The 19,742-nt window shown below is 50.9% G+C and overlaps 1 protein-coding gene across 2 annotated transcripts in view; it reads left to right on the top strand.

Moving 5' to 3' along the window:
- LOC144828553 (cytochrome P450 2K1-like) overlaps positions 1-19,742 on the top strand; it is a 207,087-nt gene that overhangs the window by 174,478 nt on the left and 12,867 nt on the right. The window contains exons 4-5 of one of the 2 annotated variants that reach the window (XM_078686826.1): positions 4,530-4,671; positions 10,109-10,283. In XM_078686826.1, the coding sequence (XP_078542952.1) occupies positions 4,530-4,671; positions 10,109-10,173 (207 nt within the window). In that variant the 3' untranslated portion in view covers positions 10,174-10,283. Of the gene's footprint in view, positions 1-4,529; positions 4,672-10,108; positions 10,284-19,742 lie in introns of those variants that run through there. The other variant, XM_078686828.1, reaches the window with a different exon arrangement.

Here is a 19,742-nt window from a genome sequence, read left to right as displayed (position 1 = left end):
GTCTTTAAACCTTCTAGAGGTGCAATGCTAGTGCAGGTTATTTGCAGCAGAGTCTTTTTTTTAAAATAATTTATCTAGGAAGCTAGCATGGTCTGAGCAAGGTATAAGTATCCTGCATTTGCCAAACTTTAGTTTCTCAAATCCTTTTTTCAATAACATTTTCCTTCCAATATGTAGTGACTTATTCTAAAACCAAATTAATAGACTGTGGTGAGTAGCATAATCTGTGCTGAGTAAATAAATCTTTTTTAGGTATTCAGGTTCTTGAAATCAAATAGCAGATGGGTCACATGTGTTTTCACTGTTAAAATAAGAACACTTTTTAAAACTCTTAGGACTACTAGATCAATGAATGTAGTGATGTCTATTTGATGAACACAGAACAGCTCCTTAGGATTCTCTGCACCGTGATAAGGATCTTCCTTATCAATGAAACACATAAACTCATGTCAGTCATCAATTTGAGACTATTTATATTCAAAATACTTGCAAAATGATCTAAAGTGACAATGTCATTCAATACGATTTTAAAAACAAAAGGGATCTCAATCATTTCTATTGTGCCCAAAATGTGAGGGGTAATGGGCCACACCTTCTTCATCTCCTCAGGCCAGATGTATGCTAGGCTGGACTACTTCCTGACATTGCCCAGAACCCAAAGGACATGAAGGTCTACTTCTCTGAAGCCCGAACCACAAGATTTCACCCACGTCGATGATGTACTTCACAGCATAGTTAGACTCCAACCATGCTGAACTCAGGAGCTTGATGGGTTTACCCTAGCCTTTTGCAAAGCATTTAGTCCACAATTGGCCACCATCTTCACCTGCCTCTATAAATCATTGGGAGGTACAGGTACACTCCTTTTCTCATGTGTGAGGTGGTGATAATGGTGATTCCCTAAACCAAGATAAGACCCTGCTCTTTGCTCCTCCTATCGACTAACAACCCTTCTAAATGTAGATGCCAAGCCCTGTGCATTCATACTGGTTTAGCTATGCAAAGTCTCATAGACCCAGACTACACAGAGTTCATACCAGAAAGGAACTGCAGCGGAAATACAAAGTAACTGTTGCACATGATAGCTAAGGCGTCCCATGCCATATCTCCTGCACTCCAATTGTAAGTTGACTCAAAAAACATTTAACCAAGTTCACTGGCCCTTCCTCCATAGAACACTAAAGTGTTGGCCCTTGATTTAAGACATGAGCGTGGTGCAAATACACCAGGCCCAATGCTCATGTGCGGGTAACGGCACCATTCTGTGTACCTTTGAGCTAGCCTGGGGTACATGACAAGGATGCCCTCTGTCACTGCTCCTCTTCGTCCTATTATTGCAGCCACTGGCAGAGAGTATAAAGGACGCCATCCATATTTCTGGAATCACCCTAGGGTGCCAGGAACACAAATTTGTCCTTAGTGCTGATGATGTCCTCTCCCGGCCCCATTTCTTCATACCAACCCTCTTGAGAGAGTTGGAGGCTTTAGGAAAGGTTTTGGGCTTTAAAGTGAATGTTCAGAAATCACACATCCTCAACCTTACTCCTACAAAAAGACAGGGCTCAGCTCTTCCTTGCCAAGGGCTCAAAATGTGCACTACACTAGAGAAAACAGTGGAGTACAGCTTTATTGAGATTGTTTCTACTACTACCTTGATGCCTAACTGAGATATATAATAAAATGGACTAAGCCCCTTATGCTAACTAGTGCTTTCGTGGAGGGAGTCACATCTGGAAAATAATATGGCTTCTTAAAAACACCAGCCCCCAGGTGTCTATATCTCCCCAATAGTGTGAGCTTTGGTAAAAGCTGCAGTCAGGGGGTCTTCCCCACTGGCAGTGACAGGTAGAGAATATCATACCTGGCAGAATGCCAACTGCAAAAGAATTGGTGATCTCTTTGACCATAATGATCTCATAGCCTTTATCAAATTCAATCAAACTATGGGTTTCCTGCGCAGGTGAAATGGTGATACAATAATATTAAGCAATGGGTTACACATCCCTTGGTCCACCCCTTGCCAGCAGACAACTCACAAAGTTTGAAAAATGGTTAATTACAAAAGCACCTACTCTCAGACATTTAGTTTCCTAAATAAGTCTCTTGACTCCTCAAATCTCTGGCTCAAAAGAGATGGGAGGGACAACTGAAACACTCCTTTACCCCCAAAGAATGGTCAGCCATACTCTACAGGACCCATATCTCCTCCATCAGTGAGAAATGCCATGCTCAAAATACCTCACTACTGGTATTATACTGACGTCAGGATGGCTAAATGGCAATCTGGCACCTCTGAGGGATATTGGCTTAATTGTTGAAGCCCCGGCACATTGCCTCATCTTCTGTGGAGATGTCCCAAGCTCAAAAGATATTGGGAGGACATTGGGAGGATATTGGAGTGTTTAAGGCCAACAGTGACATATTTGATACTGAGATCCCTTGCTTCCCCAACTATGTCTTACTCGGACTACTGAATGTGCTGACCTACAGGCTGTGCTCCAGTAGGGGGAAAGCCATGGCACCTGCCCTATGTGCTGCCAAATAAGTCATCAAGTCAAAGGGGGCACAGACAGGACACCAGAACATGCAGACTGGTTGCACAGACTTTGGGACCACATAATTCCTGGCACACAAATGCAGAGAACTCACATGTCCTAACTATCTACAAGTGATGCGGCTCTCTGCGTGTAATTTGTAATTTGTAATTTGTAACTGGGTTTTGTATCGCGCCAACTCACCGACAGGTCTCAAAGCGCTTCTGACAAAGTACAGCAACAAAGGTGAAAGTGAAGGATGTTAGCTTAAATTACGGGAGTGTAAACGCGTCCTTGAAAAGCAAAGTTTTCAAGGTTTTCCTAAAACGGAGAAGGTTGGGTTCTCTGCGAAGCACCTCCGGTAGCTTGTTCCAAATAGTAGGGGCTAGGACTGAGAAAGCTCTGCCTCCTTTTGTTGCCAGTTTGAAACGTGGGCAGGATAACAGGAGGGAATCGGAGGATCTCAGAGCGCGCTTGGGTTCATAAATTTTGAGCCTATCTTTTATATAGGCTGGCGCCTGACCATGAATTGCTTTATGGCAGATGCACATGCTCTTGAATTCGACTCTTTGTTTCATAGGGAGCCAGTGCAGCCTATAAAGCAGGGGAGATGCGTGGGTCCGCCTAGGTACTCCAAATATCAAGCGAGCTGCGTCATTCAAGGTGACCTGTAGACGGTCGAGGGAATTTTTTGGGAGGCCTAGGTATAATGCATTGCCATAATCAATTCTGGACACAATCGTGGCTGAGACAATGGTTCGAAGCATATTCCTTGAGAGTAAGGGGGCGAGCTTGCGTAGTTGCCTAATCAGATTAGTGCATGAGCCGACCACAGCAGATACTTGGTTGGTCATTGATAATTCCTGATCAATTTTCATTCCAAGGCTCTTTACACTAGGGCATGGTTTTGGGGTAGGTCCAAGTTCTTGTGGCCAGAATAAGTCATTCCAAGGGGAAGTAGCGGTTGAGACCACAAGAACCTCCGTTTTATCTGGATTGATTTTCAATAGGTTGAGCGACATCCAGTTTACAGTGAACCGTAGTGTGTCTTGGGCCATGGACTGAGCCGATGTTGTGTTGTCGATACTCAGCAATAGCTGAGTATCATCGGCATAGTTAAAAACTTTACAGCCCATGTTTGCCAGGGATTCTATCAATGGTTGTAAGTATAAATTGAATAAATTGAGGCTATGACCACATAAAACCAAGGGAAGCTCGCCATAATAGACATTACACACTGCTGGATGGAGCCCAATAATACAGACTACTCTTACATGGTACCCAACCTTGTGGTGGGGATTGTTGTCCTCTTTTTCTCCACACACCTGTCTTACTTCAGCCCTATCCTCTTCACCTCTGCACCCAGTGCCTCCTTGCCTCACCCCTGTTGCATCTCATCTGCCGATGGATGTAGATGAGAGTATGTGGAGATTTACTTTCTGTTCCAGAGAACACTAATATCTTAATTTTGTTTCTGTTCAGATAATGTAAAGTCTCATTCCTACAGCTGGAAACCTAAACCGGCTAAAATGAGATTTCAGATTCGAATCCAGCTGGAAATAGATTTGAGTATTGTTGATGTACATTTGTAGATTAACCTTATGCTGATCTAAGAGTTGAACCATGAAGCAGATGGATAATACACTTGTTAGCGAGTTTTGGTGGTAAACCTCTGGGTCCCTCCAAAGAAAACAGTAAATCAGCAATGCATAATGAAAATGGAGGATGCAGCCTTGTTTTAAGTCACTAAGAAGACAATTACATTGACCATATTCAGACTTGCTGGGAGAGACTACAGGAAACAATCTAATCCAGGTTAGAATAGGATCGGGGACTCTAGTATCCTCATCAATCTATGGGGTTGCACTGGGTCACAGCAGTTGTCTAATGCACTCCATCTGCAGTCCAAGAATTTAGAGAAGACGCTAAATCCACAGTTACTTCTCTTCATAAATTTTTCATATCTAATGATGCTTTTTTTTGTCTTCTTCATAGGGAACTGCAGTCACTGTTCTATTGTCTTCTGTCCTACACGATGAGGGTCATTTTGAAAAACCAAAAGAGTTTTACCCACAGCATTTCCTTGACTCAGAAGGAACGTTTGTAAAGAAAGAGGCATTCATTCCTTTCTCAGCAGGTAAGATAAATCAAGTAAATGTATCTTATCTCCCTGGAATAATTATTAATGCATATCATTGTACGTAAACGCAAGTAGTCTTCTTTCTTTGTCATTTTGAATTGTCAAAAGCATATTTCCAGCAGATATTCAGATTTATGAAAGACACCGCCCAATAGAGAATAAATAGTTCATAAAATATATTATGCACTAAGACAAGACATTCTGGTATGAACTAATTGAGTTTAGAGCATTATTCATGCAAGTCGCATAGACCAGTCTTAGTGTGGACATCACCCACATGAAATGAAATGAAATGAAAAATTATATTTATATAGCGCCAAAACTGCCCGGAGGCCTCGCAGTGCTTACATTGATTGCTAAAGATGGGCTACCCGGGAGGTTAGCGAGTTTTAGTGTACAGGTGTGTTTTCAGCGCTTTCCTAAAAGCCATCCTGTTTGGGTTCCCTCTGAGGGCGAGGGGGAGGGAGTTCCAGAGCCTAGCAGCCATGTGGGAAAAAGAGCGACCACCCCACCTAGCTTTGTTGATTTTTGTTGTGGTCGCTAGATGCAGTGATCCGGAGCGAAGGCCTCTGGGGGGGACATAGGGCAAAACTAAGGGGAACAGGATGGCAGGGCCCGTTCGGTGGAAAGATTTGTGCACAATGCACATAGCCTTGAACTGAGTTCTGGCGGCGACTGGAAGCCAGTGAAGATCTTTTAGGGCTTGCTTGGCTGACTGCCAGCGAGGGATGTTGTACAGTAGGCGAGCAGCACAGTTTTGTGTGACCTGGAGCCTGTGGGTCACAGCCACCGGAGCTCCTAGGTATAATGCGTTTCCATAATCCAGGCGAGAGAGGATCAGGGCCTGGACCATGATTCTCCTCGCCTGGAGAGGGAGCAGAGGAAGCACTTTACGAAGCATCTTCAAAAGGCCCGCACATGTAGCAGCTGTTTTGGTGGCTTGAACCGAGAAATCAAGCGACTTGTCGAGCCAAATGCCCAGGCTCTTTATCTGGGGTTTGGGGGGACGCCAAGGCAGGTGGGCCAGATAGAGGCCAGGGAGGTTAATGGAGAGTTGCCCAGTAGCATAACCTCCGTCTTCTCTCTGTTGAGTTTGAGGCAGGAGAGTTGCATCCACCTAGCGACAGCCTCCAGACAGGGACCTAAGGTGTTGGACGACCCTTCCGTGTGGTCAAGAGAGACCACCAGTTGGGTATCGTCCGCGTAGGTAACAATACGCACACCAAAGGGTTGGACTATCCCTGCTAGAGGTTGCATATAAACGTTAAAAAGCGAGGGGCTCAGGGAGGAGCCCTGAGGCACCCCGCAGCTAAGTGGATGTTTGATGGAGGCCGCCTCATCCTCAAACACCTGAAAGAAACGCTCATCCAGGAAGGAGGACAGCCATTCCAGTGCCGCGCCCGACACACCCATTAAACGATGTAATAAGATGGTATGGTTGACAGTGTCGAACCATATTCCATATGCCATCCATATTCCCCAAAACACATGGTTCAAATCATAAATCAATTAACTCTAAATGGGCAATGCGCATATGTAGATAATTACACCTGAAATATACACAACTTGTTGTCATGAGATATAGTTGTGAAAATACCTCTAGTTTATTCACTGAGATGGGTCCTGTTGTTTGACAGTTAGCATAAAAAGCATGCAAATCCTTATGCAAATGAGGTGACTTACTTTATCTAAGGGTTGTTACTTATCCTGGACACTGGTCCTGGATAGGCCTTGGTGGGACTCTTTGATTTCCCACCTAGGAGACCTTTTTTTGTAGTGGTACTATCTTTATTTGTGCTATATAGATTGTCAGCAATAGTCAAAATATGTAGTGGTGGGACTATGACTTGTAATAGTACCCCTACATTCAGAAGCATAAAATATTACAAGGGTGCTAATACCCTATCCAACTTCCCAGATAGTCAGCCAGTGCCAACACTGATCACTAGGCATTCATCATGACTGAGGCCATACTTATACGCTTTCACCTAAAACATTAACAAAGGAGTATAGCACACTGCGTGTTACTTATAGTCCTGTTGATTCATGGGCAACATCCAATCCTAAAATGCTTCCAAGAATAATATCAGGCCCTCATACCACAACCAGTTAACCATGTACAGGTGTCACATCTTCAGTCTCTCTGCCTCAAGCAGCCTTATTTTTCAATTCCCACTCCCAGTTCTCTCATGCCACCTCTGCTGTCCTGTTAGATGCTTCTTGGTGGCTTAGAATCGGGCCGGTACAACAATTTCTGTATCACTGCTATCCATTTTTCTAAGTCTTCTGCTAATCCGTCTTCCCTTTTGGACATTTCCATCTGCCCCTCCTCTGCAAGTGTCCATTCCTTAACGTCCTTCTCCCAAGACAATATGTCCCGCCCATTAAACTGCCATGCAACGCTTTGCGTGGATTGCATCAAGTGTTGCAATTTTATGTGTCCTAGTAAAGCATTCTTTCAGTGTAAGCCTGGGATGTCATCTGGTATGGAGTGCAGGTAACCTATCCGACTCTCCCAGAAACACATTACTCGGCAGGACAAGACCATGTGGAAGCACCAGGCATAACCTCCGTCTTCTCTCTGTTGAGTTTGAGGCAGGAGAGTTGCATCCACCTAGCGACAGCCTCCAGACAGGGACCTAAGGTGTTGGACGACCCTTCCGTGTGGTCAAGAGAGACCACCAGTTGGGTATCGTCCGCGTAGGTAACAATACGCACACCAAAGGGTTGGACTATCCCTGCTAGAGGTTGCATATAAACGTTAAAAAGCGAGGGGCTCAGGGAGGAGCCCTGAGGCACCCCGCAGCTAAGTGGATGTTTGATGGAGGCCGCCTCATCCTCAAACACCTGAAAGAAACGCTCATCCAGGAAGGAGGACAGCCATTCCAGTGCCGCGCCCGACACACCCATTAAACGATGTAATAAGATGGTATGGTTGACAGTGTCGAACCATATTCCATATGCCATCCATATTCCCCAAAACACATGGTTCAAATCATAAATCAATTAACTCTAAATGGGCAATGCGCATATGTAGATAATTACACCTGAAATATACACAACTTGTTGTCATGAGATATAGTTGTGAAAATACCTCTAGTTTATTCACTGAGATGGGTCCTGTTGTTTGACAGTTAGCATAAAAAGCATGCAAATCCTTATGCAAATGAGGTGACTTACTTTATCTAAGGGTTGTTACTTATCCTGGACACTGGTCCTGGATAGGCCTTGGTGGGACTCTTTGATTTCCCACCTAGGAGACCTTTTTTTGTAGTGGTACTATCTTTATTTGTGCTATATATAGATTGTCAGCAATAGTCAAAATATGTAGTGGTGGGACTATGACTTGTAATAGTACCCCTACATTCAGAAGCATAAAATATTACAAGGGTGCTAATACCCTATCCAACTTCCCAGATAGTCAGCCAGTGCCAACACTGATCACTAGGCATTCATCATGACTGAGGCCATACTTATACGCTTTCACCTAAAACATTAACAAAGGAGTATAGCACACTGCGTGTTACTTATAGTCCTGTTGATTCATGGGCAACATCCAATCCTAAAATGCTTCCAAGAATAATATCAGGCCCTCATACCACAACCAGTTAACCATGTACAGGTGTCACATCTTCAGTCTCTCTGCCTCAAGCAGCCTTATTTTTCAATTCCCACTCCCAGTTCTCTCATGCCACCTCTGCTGTCCTGTTAGATGCTTCTTGGTGGCTTAGAATCGGGCCGGTACAACAATTTCTGTATCACTGCTATCCATTTTTCTAAGTCTTCTGCTAATCCGTCTTCCCTTTTGGACATTTCCATCTGCCCCTCCTCTGCAAGTGTCCATTCCTTAACGTCCTTCTCCCAAGACAATATGTCCCGCCCATTAAACTGCCATGCAACGCTTTGCGTGGATTGCATCAAGTGTTGCAATTTTATGTGTCCTAGTAAAGCATTCTTTCAGTGTAAGCCTGGGATGTCATCTGGTATGGAGTGCAGGTAACCTATCCGACTCTCCCAGAAACACATTACTCGGCAGGACAAGACCATGTGGAAGCACCAGGCACTTTTGCTCCACTTCCTGGGCAAGAGAAGGGCCTTCCTCGGTCAGTTCTCCCTAGTTTCAATAGGTTAAATAAGATAGGTGTCCACAACGTTTACTTATTTTTTTACATTATATGGATTATTTTTTTAATTCTCTTTTTATTTTTTATACTTTTACAGTGTGATGTACATGGGAGTTTGTAATATATGCAGTTATGTGGCAATTTTTCATTTAACCTATTTGTATTTTTAGTTGTTGGTCTTTGTACTGGTAGGGTTATTCCTGCCTCTACTGATTTGCATGGGATTTCCCTAAAGATCATTGTACTGGCCATGTGAAGTGTGTGACTTACTTGAAGGTTTAGGGGCATTAGGGTTGGGTTTGTTTGGCCTGTTGTACTACAGAAGTAGAAGTGAGTGTCTCTATGGTGACTTGCAGCTTCTGATCCCTTGTGTAGGTGTGCTTTTCCATTTGAATATCCCTTCCTGTGCCTCTTCTTAATGCATTTTTCTTACATCCTCCCATTTTGTAATAGACGTTCCCCATTTTCCAGCCAGCTTCCTTTGCCACGCCCACTGTTACACCAAAAAAGCTAAACCTAGGTATGCTGGGGCAGATTTATGTTGGTAATGCGCCACGTTTGCGTCACGCAACTGCGGCGTAAACGTGGCGCATCCCTATGACCAATTTACAACGTGACGCATCTAGGCAGATGCGTCACGTTGTAAAGCCCTGCGCCACCTGTGGGCGTTCCGGCGCAGGGTGGGCATTCCGGGGCAGGTGCGCCTCGCAAAAGTGGCTGAGTGAAATCTATAGGATTTCACTCAGTCACTTTCAGGCCAATGCTGCGTCAAAACCCTGCGCCTGCTTGAAGCAGGCGTAAGGCTTGACGCAGCATTGGACAGATAGGGCACCCCCGAGCCTTGCTAGAGCTGCGTCGCGCTTGCAACGCAACTCCAGCAATGCGCCACCTTTACGGCACAGATGCGTCACGCATCTGTGCTGTTTTTGCACCATGGTGCGCCGCATTGTAAATGCGGCGCACCATGGGTGGCGGAGCTGCGGCGCAAAATAACTGGCGCATCCCTGGGGATGCGCCAGTTATCATAAATCTGCCCCGCTGAGTTCTCCACACTTGTGGTGGAGAACTCCGTACGTGAGAGGTATGTTTGACCTGCATACACGGAGAGGTCTGCCCATACCTTTCTAAGTTGCACTTTCGAGTATATGCAGTAGCACTACAGGACTATATTAAAAAGGGGCTACGATAATAGACTCCACTACCTTTTTTAGGTTACCCTTGAATGCTTACATACTATGATAAATACCCTTTTTGTGATGGGAAGACGCCATGAATGGATGTGCCCAACATTTGTATGAATTACCTTCCAGACTCTCACAGCAAAAGATGCCATACAGGAAGTGCTTTGTTAAGGAGAGACTTTGCATCAAAGTAAAGCCAGGGGAGCTGGGAAATTGGAAAGAACATGCTCCTGTGAAATGCCATCCTGCTCAAAGGTCAAAGGAAGGTGGATTGTTGACATCAACACTATCATTCTCAATTTAATTTAAGTACAGTGTATTAAAACTATACAAATAGATGCAGATAATATAGATTACGCAAATACAAGCATAGCTAACGAAAGTGTTCAAGTGAAGTCACATGCTTTATATTAAGAAATTTAACACGTTGTATTCAAATATACATTTAGGCAATAAAAACCTAAATGTATGCGATCTTCTCATTGTTACTCAATTGTATTTTTTGTGTGTGTTCATTTCTTTATTAAGAAGTAATAAGGATATACAGCATGGAGACTCAGCATCTTCCAATCAGGTACAATAGCCATATATAATAATAAAATGGATACATTGCGCATCCCATTAGCGAGAAAAGATAGAGTGTGGGGGGAGGGGTTGGGAAAAGGGGGAAGAGGGAATAAAGGTACCTGCCTTAGAGAGGAAGCGACACAAGTGTGTGGAGGTTAGTCTGGGCGCTCTCATAGGTGATGCTCGTTTGTATACTATGCCGGACAGCATTATTGTCAATAGGTGTGAGGTTGTGTGGTCTGTGTGTCTAAGTATCCCTCTGTAGGTGATAGGCTACCAGGCATCCGTTGTCTGTGCCTTGGAAGGCGAATCTGCTCTCCCCTGATTGCCATTGAGAATGTCCTAGATGGCATCGGACCATGGTCTGAAGGAAGGTGGGTGCAGTCCTGGGGAGAACAAGCTTGTGTATAGCGTGACATGGGAGCGAGAGTGGTGGTGGGATATTTGGAGCTGAACATGTACGTGTGAGTGCAGGGACCTGTAGACAGGTTGTTGGATGTGTTGTGTGTTAGAAAGGCGACCCGGGGCAGACAGGAGATGTCTGACTGACCACCCCTAGGTCCACCCCTCCGTTGAGAAGTAGCCGAGCGCTATCGAGAGGCCTCCTGAATGAGGGCCCTCTCCTAGGATCGTACAGCAGAGTAATCACAGCACTACAAACGGACACCACACAGGAGGTCAAGTTCTCACGCTTTCATAAGTAATAACGGTTGCGGGTTCTTGGCAGTATATACAGCTGGATCGAGGGATCCGTAAAGTCTCGGACAAGGATGGTAAGGTAGCGGGACAGTCTTACTCGGGGCGGATGAAGGGATACCCTACGCACAGCTCTCAATCCTCGAGCTGGGGGGTTCCGAGAGGTTCAAGCCGCGGCGGCGCCAGCAGGCTCTCGGATGGTTCAGCAAGGTAGGCCGCGGCAGCGCCAGCAGGCTCTCGGATCATTCAGCAAGGTAGGCCGCGGCAGCGCCAGCAGGCTCTCGGATGGTTCAGCAAGGTAGGCCGCGGCAGCGCCAGCAGGCTCTCGGATGGTTCAGCAAGGTAGGCCGCGGCAGCGCCAGCAGGCTCTCGGATGGTTCAGCAAGGTAGGCCGCGGCAGCGCCAGCAGGCTCTCGGATGGTTCAGCAAGGTAGGCCGCGGCAGTGCCAGCAGGCTCTCGGATGGTTCAGCAAGGTAGGCCGCGGCAGCGCCAGCAGGCTCTCCAGAGGGTTCAGGTTACAGGAAGGATGAGTTCGTCTGGTGTCGGCCGTGACAGCGTCAGCAGGGCTTCCAGTCCAGGATACAACTGGCGTCCTACTCCGGGGCTGGCCCACATATAGGACGGAGGTCCTTTGATGTCCGGACCCTCGCGCCTGGGGGCCAGAGGGGCCGGGATGATGGTGTCCAGACACCCAGCAGGGGGGTGGAGCCAGCGCCCAGGGAGGCCGGAGGGCGATCGATACCAGGCGTCCGGGGACGGCTGGAGGGCCATCGAAACTCCTCTCCCTCCGGGATCTGTCGAGTGGCCACTCGACCACCTGGGTGGATCTTGGTGCCTCGATGTCTGGGCTTCGCTGGGGCCAGGGCTGGGGCCGAGGCCACGTGGTCGTGACGTGGTGGGCCCAAGATGGAGTCGGGCACGGCCTCGTGCTTCGGTCGTGATGGGCCTACGCGGGGGTTAGGCCGATGATGGGGATCCGGGATGGTAGCCGGATCTGTGGTGTTGGGGCGTGCAGGGTCGGGCAGAAGGGGCCGCCCGAGGTCCGGAGGAGGGCTGATGTCGTCCTGGGCCCGCCATGCGGGAGGGGTAGGACCACGCCATGAGGCCGGGTCCAACACGCGTCCCCCCCAGCTGAAGGCACGGGAGAGTCACCCATTTTCTTGGGGATTCTCTTCGCCGAGGCAGAAGAATCTGGACAGGCCGTCGGCATTGGCGTGGTCGTTGCCGGGGCGATGCTCCACAGTGAAATCCATCCCCTGCAGAGAAATGGACCAGCGCAGCAGTTTCGGGTTTTCTCCCCGCATCTGCATCAACCAACGCAGGGGCTGGTGGTCGGTCTGGACTCGGAAGTGGGTGCCGAAGAGGTAGGGCCGGAGCTTCTTGAGTGCCCACACCACGGCAAAGGCTTCCCTCTCGATGGTGCTCCACCGCTGTTCTCTTGCCAGGAGGCGTCGGCTGATGAAGGCCACAGGCCGGTCGATTCCTTCGGGGTTAACTTGGGACAGGACCGCCCGATGCCGTGCTCCGAGGCGTCGGTTTGGACTACAAACTCTTTGCTGTAGTCGGGGGCCTGGAGCACAGGGGCGGTGCACATGGCAGTCTTTAAAGTCTCAAAGGCTGTCTGGCATGCAGGGGTCCAGTGTACCTTCTGGGGTAATTTCTTTGATGTCAGTTCGGTGAGGGGCCCCACAATGCTCCCGTAGTCTTTTATAAATCGCCGATAGTATCCGGTGAGCCCCAGGAAGGCTCGGACGGCGGTCTGGGTGACCGGGGGCTCCCAGGCCCGGATGGCGTCTACCTTTGGTTGGAGGGGAGCTACTTGACCGCTCCCTACTTGGTGTCCTAGATATGTCACGGACCCTTGGCCTATCTGGCATTTGCTGGCCTTGATGGTTAGTCCGGCCCGCCGGAGGGCCGTCAGGACTTCCCAGAGGTGGGACAAGTGCTCATCCCAGTGAAGGCTGTACACCGCAATGTCATCTAGATAGGCGGTGCTGTATTCTTCTAGTCCGGCCAGCACCTGATTCACTAGCCTTTGGAAGGTGGCCGGCGCATTTTTCATGCCGAAGGGCATTACTTTGAAGTGATAGTGGCCATCTGGCGTCGAGAAGGCCGATCGCTCTTGTGTACCAGGGGTAAGGCCGATCTGCCAATACCCTGCTGTGAGATCGAAGGTGCTGAGGTATTTGGCGGCCCCTAGGCGATCGATCAGTTCATCTGCCCTGGGGATGGGATGGGCGTCGGTCCTGGTGACTGCATTCAGTCCCCTGTAGTCAACCCAGAACCGGAGCTCGGGAGCGGTTCCGGGGGAAGCGGCTTTCGGGACCAGGACAACGGGACTGGCCCAGGGACTGTTGGAGGGTTCGACTACCCCCAGGGCCAACATCTTGGCCACCTCGGATTGGATGCAGGCCCGAACCCGGTCGGGCACTCGAAAAGCTCGTTGTTTCACAGGGGGGCTGTCTCCGGTGTCCACATCGTGGACACACCACCGGGTGACCCCCGGCGTGAGGGAAAACAGATCCGCAAACTGCCCCAGCAGCTTCCGGCAGTCTTGTTGCTGCTCTGGGGTCAGGGTAGAGGAGAGCCGGACCCCTTCGAAGGAGCCGTCTTCTTCGGTGGTGCTGAGGAGATCTGGTAGTGGCTCGGAGTCGTCTTCAGCTCCGCCATCGGTCGCCAGCAGCAGGCTCAGTTCAGTGCGTGCAAAGTGCGGCTTGAGCCGGTTAGCGTTTAGAACCCGGAGGGGGTTCCTGGGGGACTCCATGTCAACCAGGTAGGTGACGGGGCTCTTGCGCTCCACCATCTTGAAGGGCCCCGTCCATTTGTCCTGGAGGGCACACGGTTCAACCGGGGACATGACCCAGACTTGCTGGCCCGGCTCGAACTCGATGGACGAGGCGTTCTGGTCATACCAGCGTTTCATTTCCTCCTGACTGGCCTCCAGGTTGGCCTCGGCAAGTTCCCTGAACTTCCGAGTCTGATTGCGGAGTGTCAGGAGGTACCGGTAGACATCCGGTGGGGCCTCTCGAACTGCTGTCTCCCAGCCTTCCTTGACCAGGCTAAGGGGGCCTCGAACCGGGTGTCCGTACAAGAGTTCGAACGGGCTGAACCCCAGGGATTTCTGGGGTACCTCTCGGTAGGCGAACAGGAGGCAGGGCAGCAGGACATCCCATTTGCGCCGGAGGGGCTCTTCTAGGCCCTTGATCATCCCCTTCAGGGTCCTGTTAAAGCGTTCCACTAGTCCATTTCCCTGGGGATGATACGGGGTGGTGAACTTATATGCGACCCCGCACTGATGCCATAGGGACCGCATATGCTTCGAGATGAAGTTGGACCCCCGATCACTCACGACTTCTCGGGGGAAGCCGACTCGGGAGAAGATGCTCATGAGGGCTCGGCCCACCACAGGGGCCGTGATGGTTCGGAGAGGGATGGCCTCAGGATAGCGGGTGGCATGGTCCACCAGGACGAGGATAAAGCGGTGTCCCTGCGAGGTGCGAGGGTCCAGGGGCCCTACGATGTCTATTCCCACTCGCTCGAAGGGGGTGGTTACCACAGGGAACGGCTGGAGCGGGGCTTTGACCTTCCCCCCGCTCTTCCCGCTGGTTTGACAGGTCGGGCAGGTCCTGCAGTGGTTCTGTACATCAGTGCGCATTTTTGGCCAGTAAAAATGGGTCACCAGGCGGCTGTAAGTTTTGTCCTGCCCCAGGTGCCCGGCGAGGGGCACATCATGTGCTAAGTTCAGGAGGAAGTCTCTGAAGCGGAGGGGTACAACCAGCACCCGGCTACGATAATAGACTCCACTACCTTTTTTAGGTTACCCTTGAATGCTTACATACTATGATAAATACCCTTTTTTTGATGGGAAGACGCCATGAATGGATGTGCCCAACATTTGTATGAATTACCTTCCAGACTCTCACAGCAAAAGATGCCATACAGGAAGTGCTTTGTTAAGGAGAGACTTTGCATCAAAGTAAAGCCAGGGGAGCTGGGAAATTGGAAAGAACATGGTCCTGTGAAATGCCATCCTGCTCAAAGGTCAAAGGAAGGTGGATTGTTGACATCAACACTATCATTCTCAATTTAATTTAAGTACAGTGTATTAAAACTATACAAATAGATGCAGATAATATAGATTACGCAAATACAAGCATAGCTAACGAAAGTGTTCAAGTGAAGTCACATGCTTTATATTAAGAAATTTAACACGTTGTATTCAAATATACATTTAGGCAATAAAAACCTAAATGTATGCGATCTTCTCATTGTTACTCAATTGTATTTTTTGTGTGTGTTCATTTCTTTATTAAGAAGTAATAAGGATATACAGCATGGAGACTCAGCATCTTCCAATCAGGTACAATAGCCATATATAATAATAAAATGGATACATTGCGCATCCCATTAGCGAGAAAAGATAGAGTGTGGGGGGGAGGGGTTGGGAAAAGGGGGAAGAGGGAATAAAGGTACCTGCCTTAGAGAGGAGCGACACAAGTGTGTGGAGGTTAGTCTGGGCGCTCTCATAGGTGATGCTCGTTTGTATACTATGCCGGACAGCATTATTGTCAATAGGTGTGAGGTTGTGTGGTCTGTGTGTCTAAGTATCCCTCTGTAGGTGATAGGCTACCAGGCATCCGTTGTCTGTGCCTTGGAAGGCGAATCTGCTCTCCCCTGATTGCCATTGAGAATGTCCTAGATGGCTTCGGACCATGGTCTGAAGGAAGGTGGGGGCAGTCCTGGGGAGAACAAGCTTGTGTATAGCGTGACATGGGAGCGAGAGTGGTGGTGGGATATTTGGAGCTGAACATGTACGTGTGAGTGCAGGGACCTGTAGACAGGTTGTTGGATGTGTTGTGTGTTAGAAAGGCGACCCGGGGGAGGCAGGAGATGTCTGACTGACCACCCCTAGGTCCACCCCTCCGTTGAGAAGTAGCCGAGCGCTATCGAGAGGCCTCCTGAATGAGGGCCCTCTCCTAGGATCGTACAGCAGAGTAATCACAGCACTACAAACGGACACCACACAGGAGGTCAAGTTCTCACGCTTTCATAAGTAATAACGGTTGCGGGTTCTTGGCAGTATATACAGCTGGATCGAGGGATCCGTAAAGTCTCGGACAAGGATGGTAAGGTAGCGGGACAGTCTTACTCGGGGCGGAGGAAGGGATACTCTACGCACAGCTCTCAATCCTCGAGCTGGGGGGTTCCGAGAGGTTCGAGCCGCGGCGGCGCCAGCAGGCTCTCGGATGGTTCAGCAAGGTAGGCCGCGGCAGCGCCAGCAGGCTCTCGGATCGTTCAGCAAGGTAGGCCGCGGCAGCGCCAGCAGGCTCTCGGATGGTTCAGCAAGGTAGGCCGCGGCAGCGCCAGCAGGCTCTCGGATGGTTCAGCAAGGTAGGCCGCGGCAGCGCCAGCAGGCTCTCGGATGGTTCAGCAAGGTAGGCCGCGGCAGCGCCAGCAGGCTCTCGGATGGTTCAGCAAGGTAGGCCGCGGCAGCGCCAGCAGGCTCTCGGATGGTTCAGCAAGGTAGGCCGCGGCAGCGCCAGCAGGCTCTCCAGAGGGTTCAGGTTACAGGAAGGATGAGTTCGTCTGGTGTCGGCCGTGACAGCGTCAGCAGGGCTTCCAGTCCAGGATACAACTGGCGTCCTACTCCGGGGCTGGCCCAGATATAGGACGGAGGTCCTTTGATGTCCGGACCCTCGCGCCTGGGGGCCAGAGGGGCCGGGATGATGGTGTCCAGACACCCAGCAGGGGGGTGGAGCCAGCGCCCAGGGAGGCCGGAGGGCGATCGATACCAGGCGTCCGGGGACGTCTGGAGGGCCATCGAAACTCCTCTCCCTCCGGGATCTGTCGAGTGGCCACTCGACCACCTGGGTGGATCTTGGTGCCTCGATGTCTGGGCTTCGCTGGGGCCGAGGCCACGTGGTCGTGACGTGGTGGGCCCAAGATGGAGTCGGGCACGGCCTCGTGCTTCGGTCGTAATGGGCCTACGCGGGGGTTAGGCCGATGATGGGGATCCGGGATGGTAGCCGGATCTGTGGTGTTGGGGCGTGCAGGGTCGGGCAGAAGGGGCCGCCCGAGGTCCGGAGGAGGGCTGATGTCGTCCTGGGCCCGCCATGCGGGAGGGGTAGGACCACGCCATGAGGCCGGGTCCAACACGCGTCCCCCCCAGCTGAAGGCAGGGGAGAGTCACCCATTTTCTTGGGGATTCTCTTCGCCGAGGCGGAAGAATCTGGACAGGCCGTCGGCATTGGCGTGGCCGTTGCCGGGGCGATGCTCCACAGTGAAATCCATCCCCTGCAGAGAAATGGACCAGCGCAGCAGTTTCGGGTTTTCTCCCCGCATCTGCATCAACCAACGCAGGGGCTGGTGGTCGGTCTGGACTCGGAAGTGGGTGCCGAAGAGGTAGGGCCGGAGCTTCTTGAGTGCCCACACCACGGCAAAGGCTTCCCTCTCGATGGTGCTCCACCGCTGTTCTCTTGCCAGGAGGCGTCGGCTGATGAAGGCCACAGGCCGGTCGATTCCTTCGGGGTTAACTTGGGACAGGACCGCCCCGATGCCGTGCTCCGAGGCGTCGGTTTGGACTACAAACTCTCTGCTGTAGTCGGGGGCCTGGAGCACAGGGGCGGTGCACATGGCAGTCTTTAAAGTCTCAAAGGCTGTCTGGCATGCAGGGGTCCAGTGTACCTTCTGGGGTAATTTCTTTGATGTCAGTTCGGTGAGGGGCCCCACAATGCTCCCGTAGTCTTTTATAAATCGCCGATAGTATCCGATGAGCCCCAGGAAGGCTCGGACGGCGGTCTGGGTGACCGGGGGCTCCCAGGCCCGGATGGCGTCTACCTTTGGTTGGAGGGGAGCTACTTGACCGCTCCCTACTTGGTGTCCTAGATATGTCACGGACCCTTGGCCTATCTGGCATTTGCTGGCCTTGATGGTTAGTCCGGCCCGCCGGAGGGCCGTCAGGACTTCCCAGAGGTGGGACAGGTGCTCATCCCAGTGAAGGCTGTACACCGCAATGTCATCTAGATAGGCGGTGCTGTATTCTTCTAGTTCGGCCAGCACCTGATTCACTAGCCTTTGGAAGGTGGACGGCGCATTTTTCATGCCGAAGGGCATTACTTTGAAGTGATAGTGGCCATCTGGCGTCGAGAAGGCCGATCGCTCTTGTGCACCAGGGGTAAGGCCGATCTGCCAATACCCTGCCGTGAGATCGAAGGTGCTGAGGTATTTGGCGGCCCCTAGGCGATCGATCAGTTCATCTGCCCTCGGGATGGGATGGGCGTCGGTCCTGGTGACTGCATTCAGTCCCCTGTAGTCAACACAGAACCGGAGCTCGGGGGCGGTTCCGGGGGAAGCGGCTTTCGGGACCAGGACAACGGGACTGGCCCAGGGACTGTTGGAGGGTTCGACTACCCCCAGGGCCAACATCTTGGCCACCTCGGATTGGATGCAGGCCCGAACCCGGTCGGGCACTCGAAAAGCTCGTTGTTTCACAGGGGGGCTGTCTCCGGTGTCCACATCGTGGACACACCACCGGGTGACCCCCGGCGTGAGGGAAAACAGATCCGCAAACTGCCCCAGCAGCTTCCGGCAGTCTTGTTGCTGCTCTGGCGTCAGGGTAGAGGAGAGCCGGACCCCTTCGAAGGAGCCGTCTTCTTCGGTGGTGCTGAGGAGATCTGGTAGTGGCTCGGAGTCGTCTTCAGCTCCGCCATCGGTCGCCAGCAGCAGGCTCAGTTCAGTGCGTGCAAAGTGCGGCTTGAGCCGGTTAGCGTGTAGAACCCGGAGGGGGTTCCTGGGGGACTCCATGTCTACCAGGTAGGTGACGGGGCTCTTGCGCTCCACCACCTTGAAGGGCCCCGTCCATTTGTCCTGGAGGGCACACGGTTCAACCGGGGACATGACCCAGACTTGCTGGCCCGGCTCGAACTCGATGGACGAGGTGTTCTGGTCATACCAGCGTTTCATTTCCTCCTGACTGGCCTCCAGGTTGGCCTCGGCAAGTTCCCTGAACTTCCGAGTCTGATTGCGGAGTGTCAGGAGGTACCGGTAGACATCCGGTGGGGCCTCTCGAACTGCTGTCTCCCAGCCTTCCTTGACCAGGCTAAGGGGGCCTCGAACCGGGTGTCCGTACAAGAGTTCGAACGGGCTGAACCCCAGGGATTTCTGGGGTACCTCTCGGTAGGCGAACAGGAGGCAGGGCAGCAGGACATCCCATTTGCGCCGGAGGGGCTCTTCTAGGCCCTTGATCATCCCCTTCAGGGTCCTGTTAAAGCGTTCCACTAGTCCATTTCCCTGGGGATGATACGGGGTGGTGAACTTATATGCGACCCCGCACTGTTGCCATAGGGACCGCATATGCTTCAAGATGAAGTTGGACCCCCGATCACTCACGACTTCTCGGGGGAAGCCGACTCGGGAGAAGATGCTCATGAGGGCTCGGCCCACCACAGGGGCCGTGATGGTTCGGAGAGGGATGGCCTCAGGATATCGGGTGGCATGGTC

This window comes from Lissotriton helveticus, chromosome 4_1, assembly GCF_964261635.1.
Source record: "Lissotriton helveticus chromosome 4_1, aLisHel1.1, whole genome shotgun sequence".
In the NCBI taxonomy this organism is placed as follows: Eukaryota; Metazoa; Chordata; class Amphibia; order Caudata; family Salamandridae; genus Lissotriton; species Lissotriton helveticus.
The sequence above is the reverse complement of the archived record's forward strand: the minus strand, read 5'-3'. Positions and strand labels throughout refer to the sequence as shown.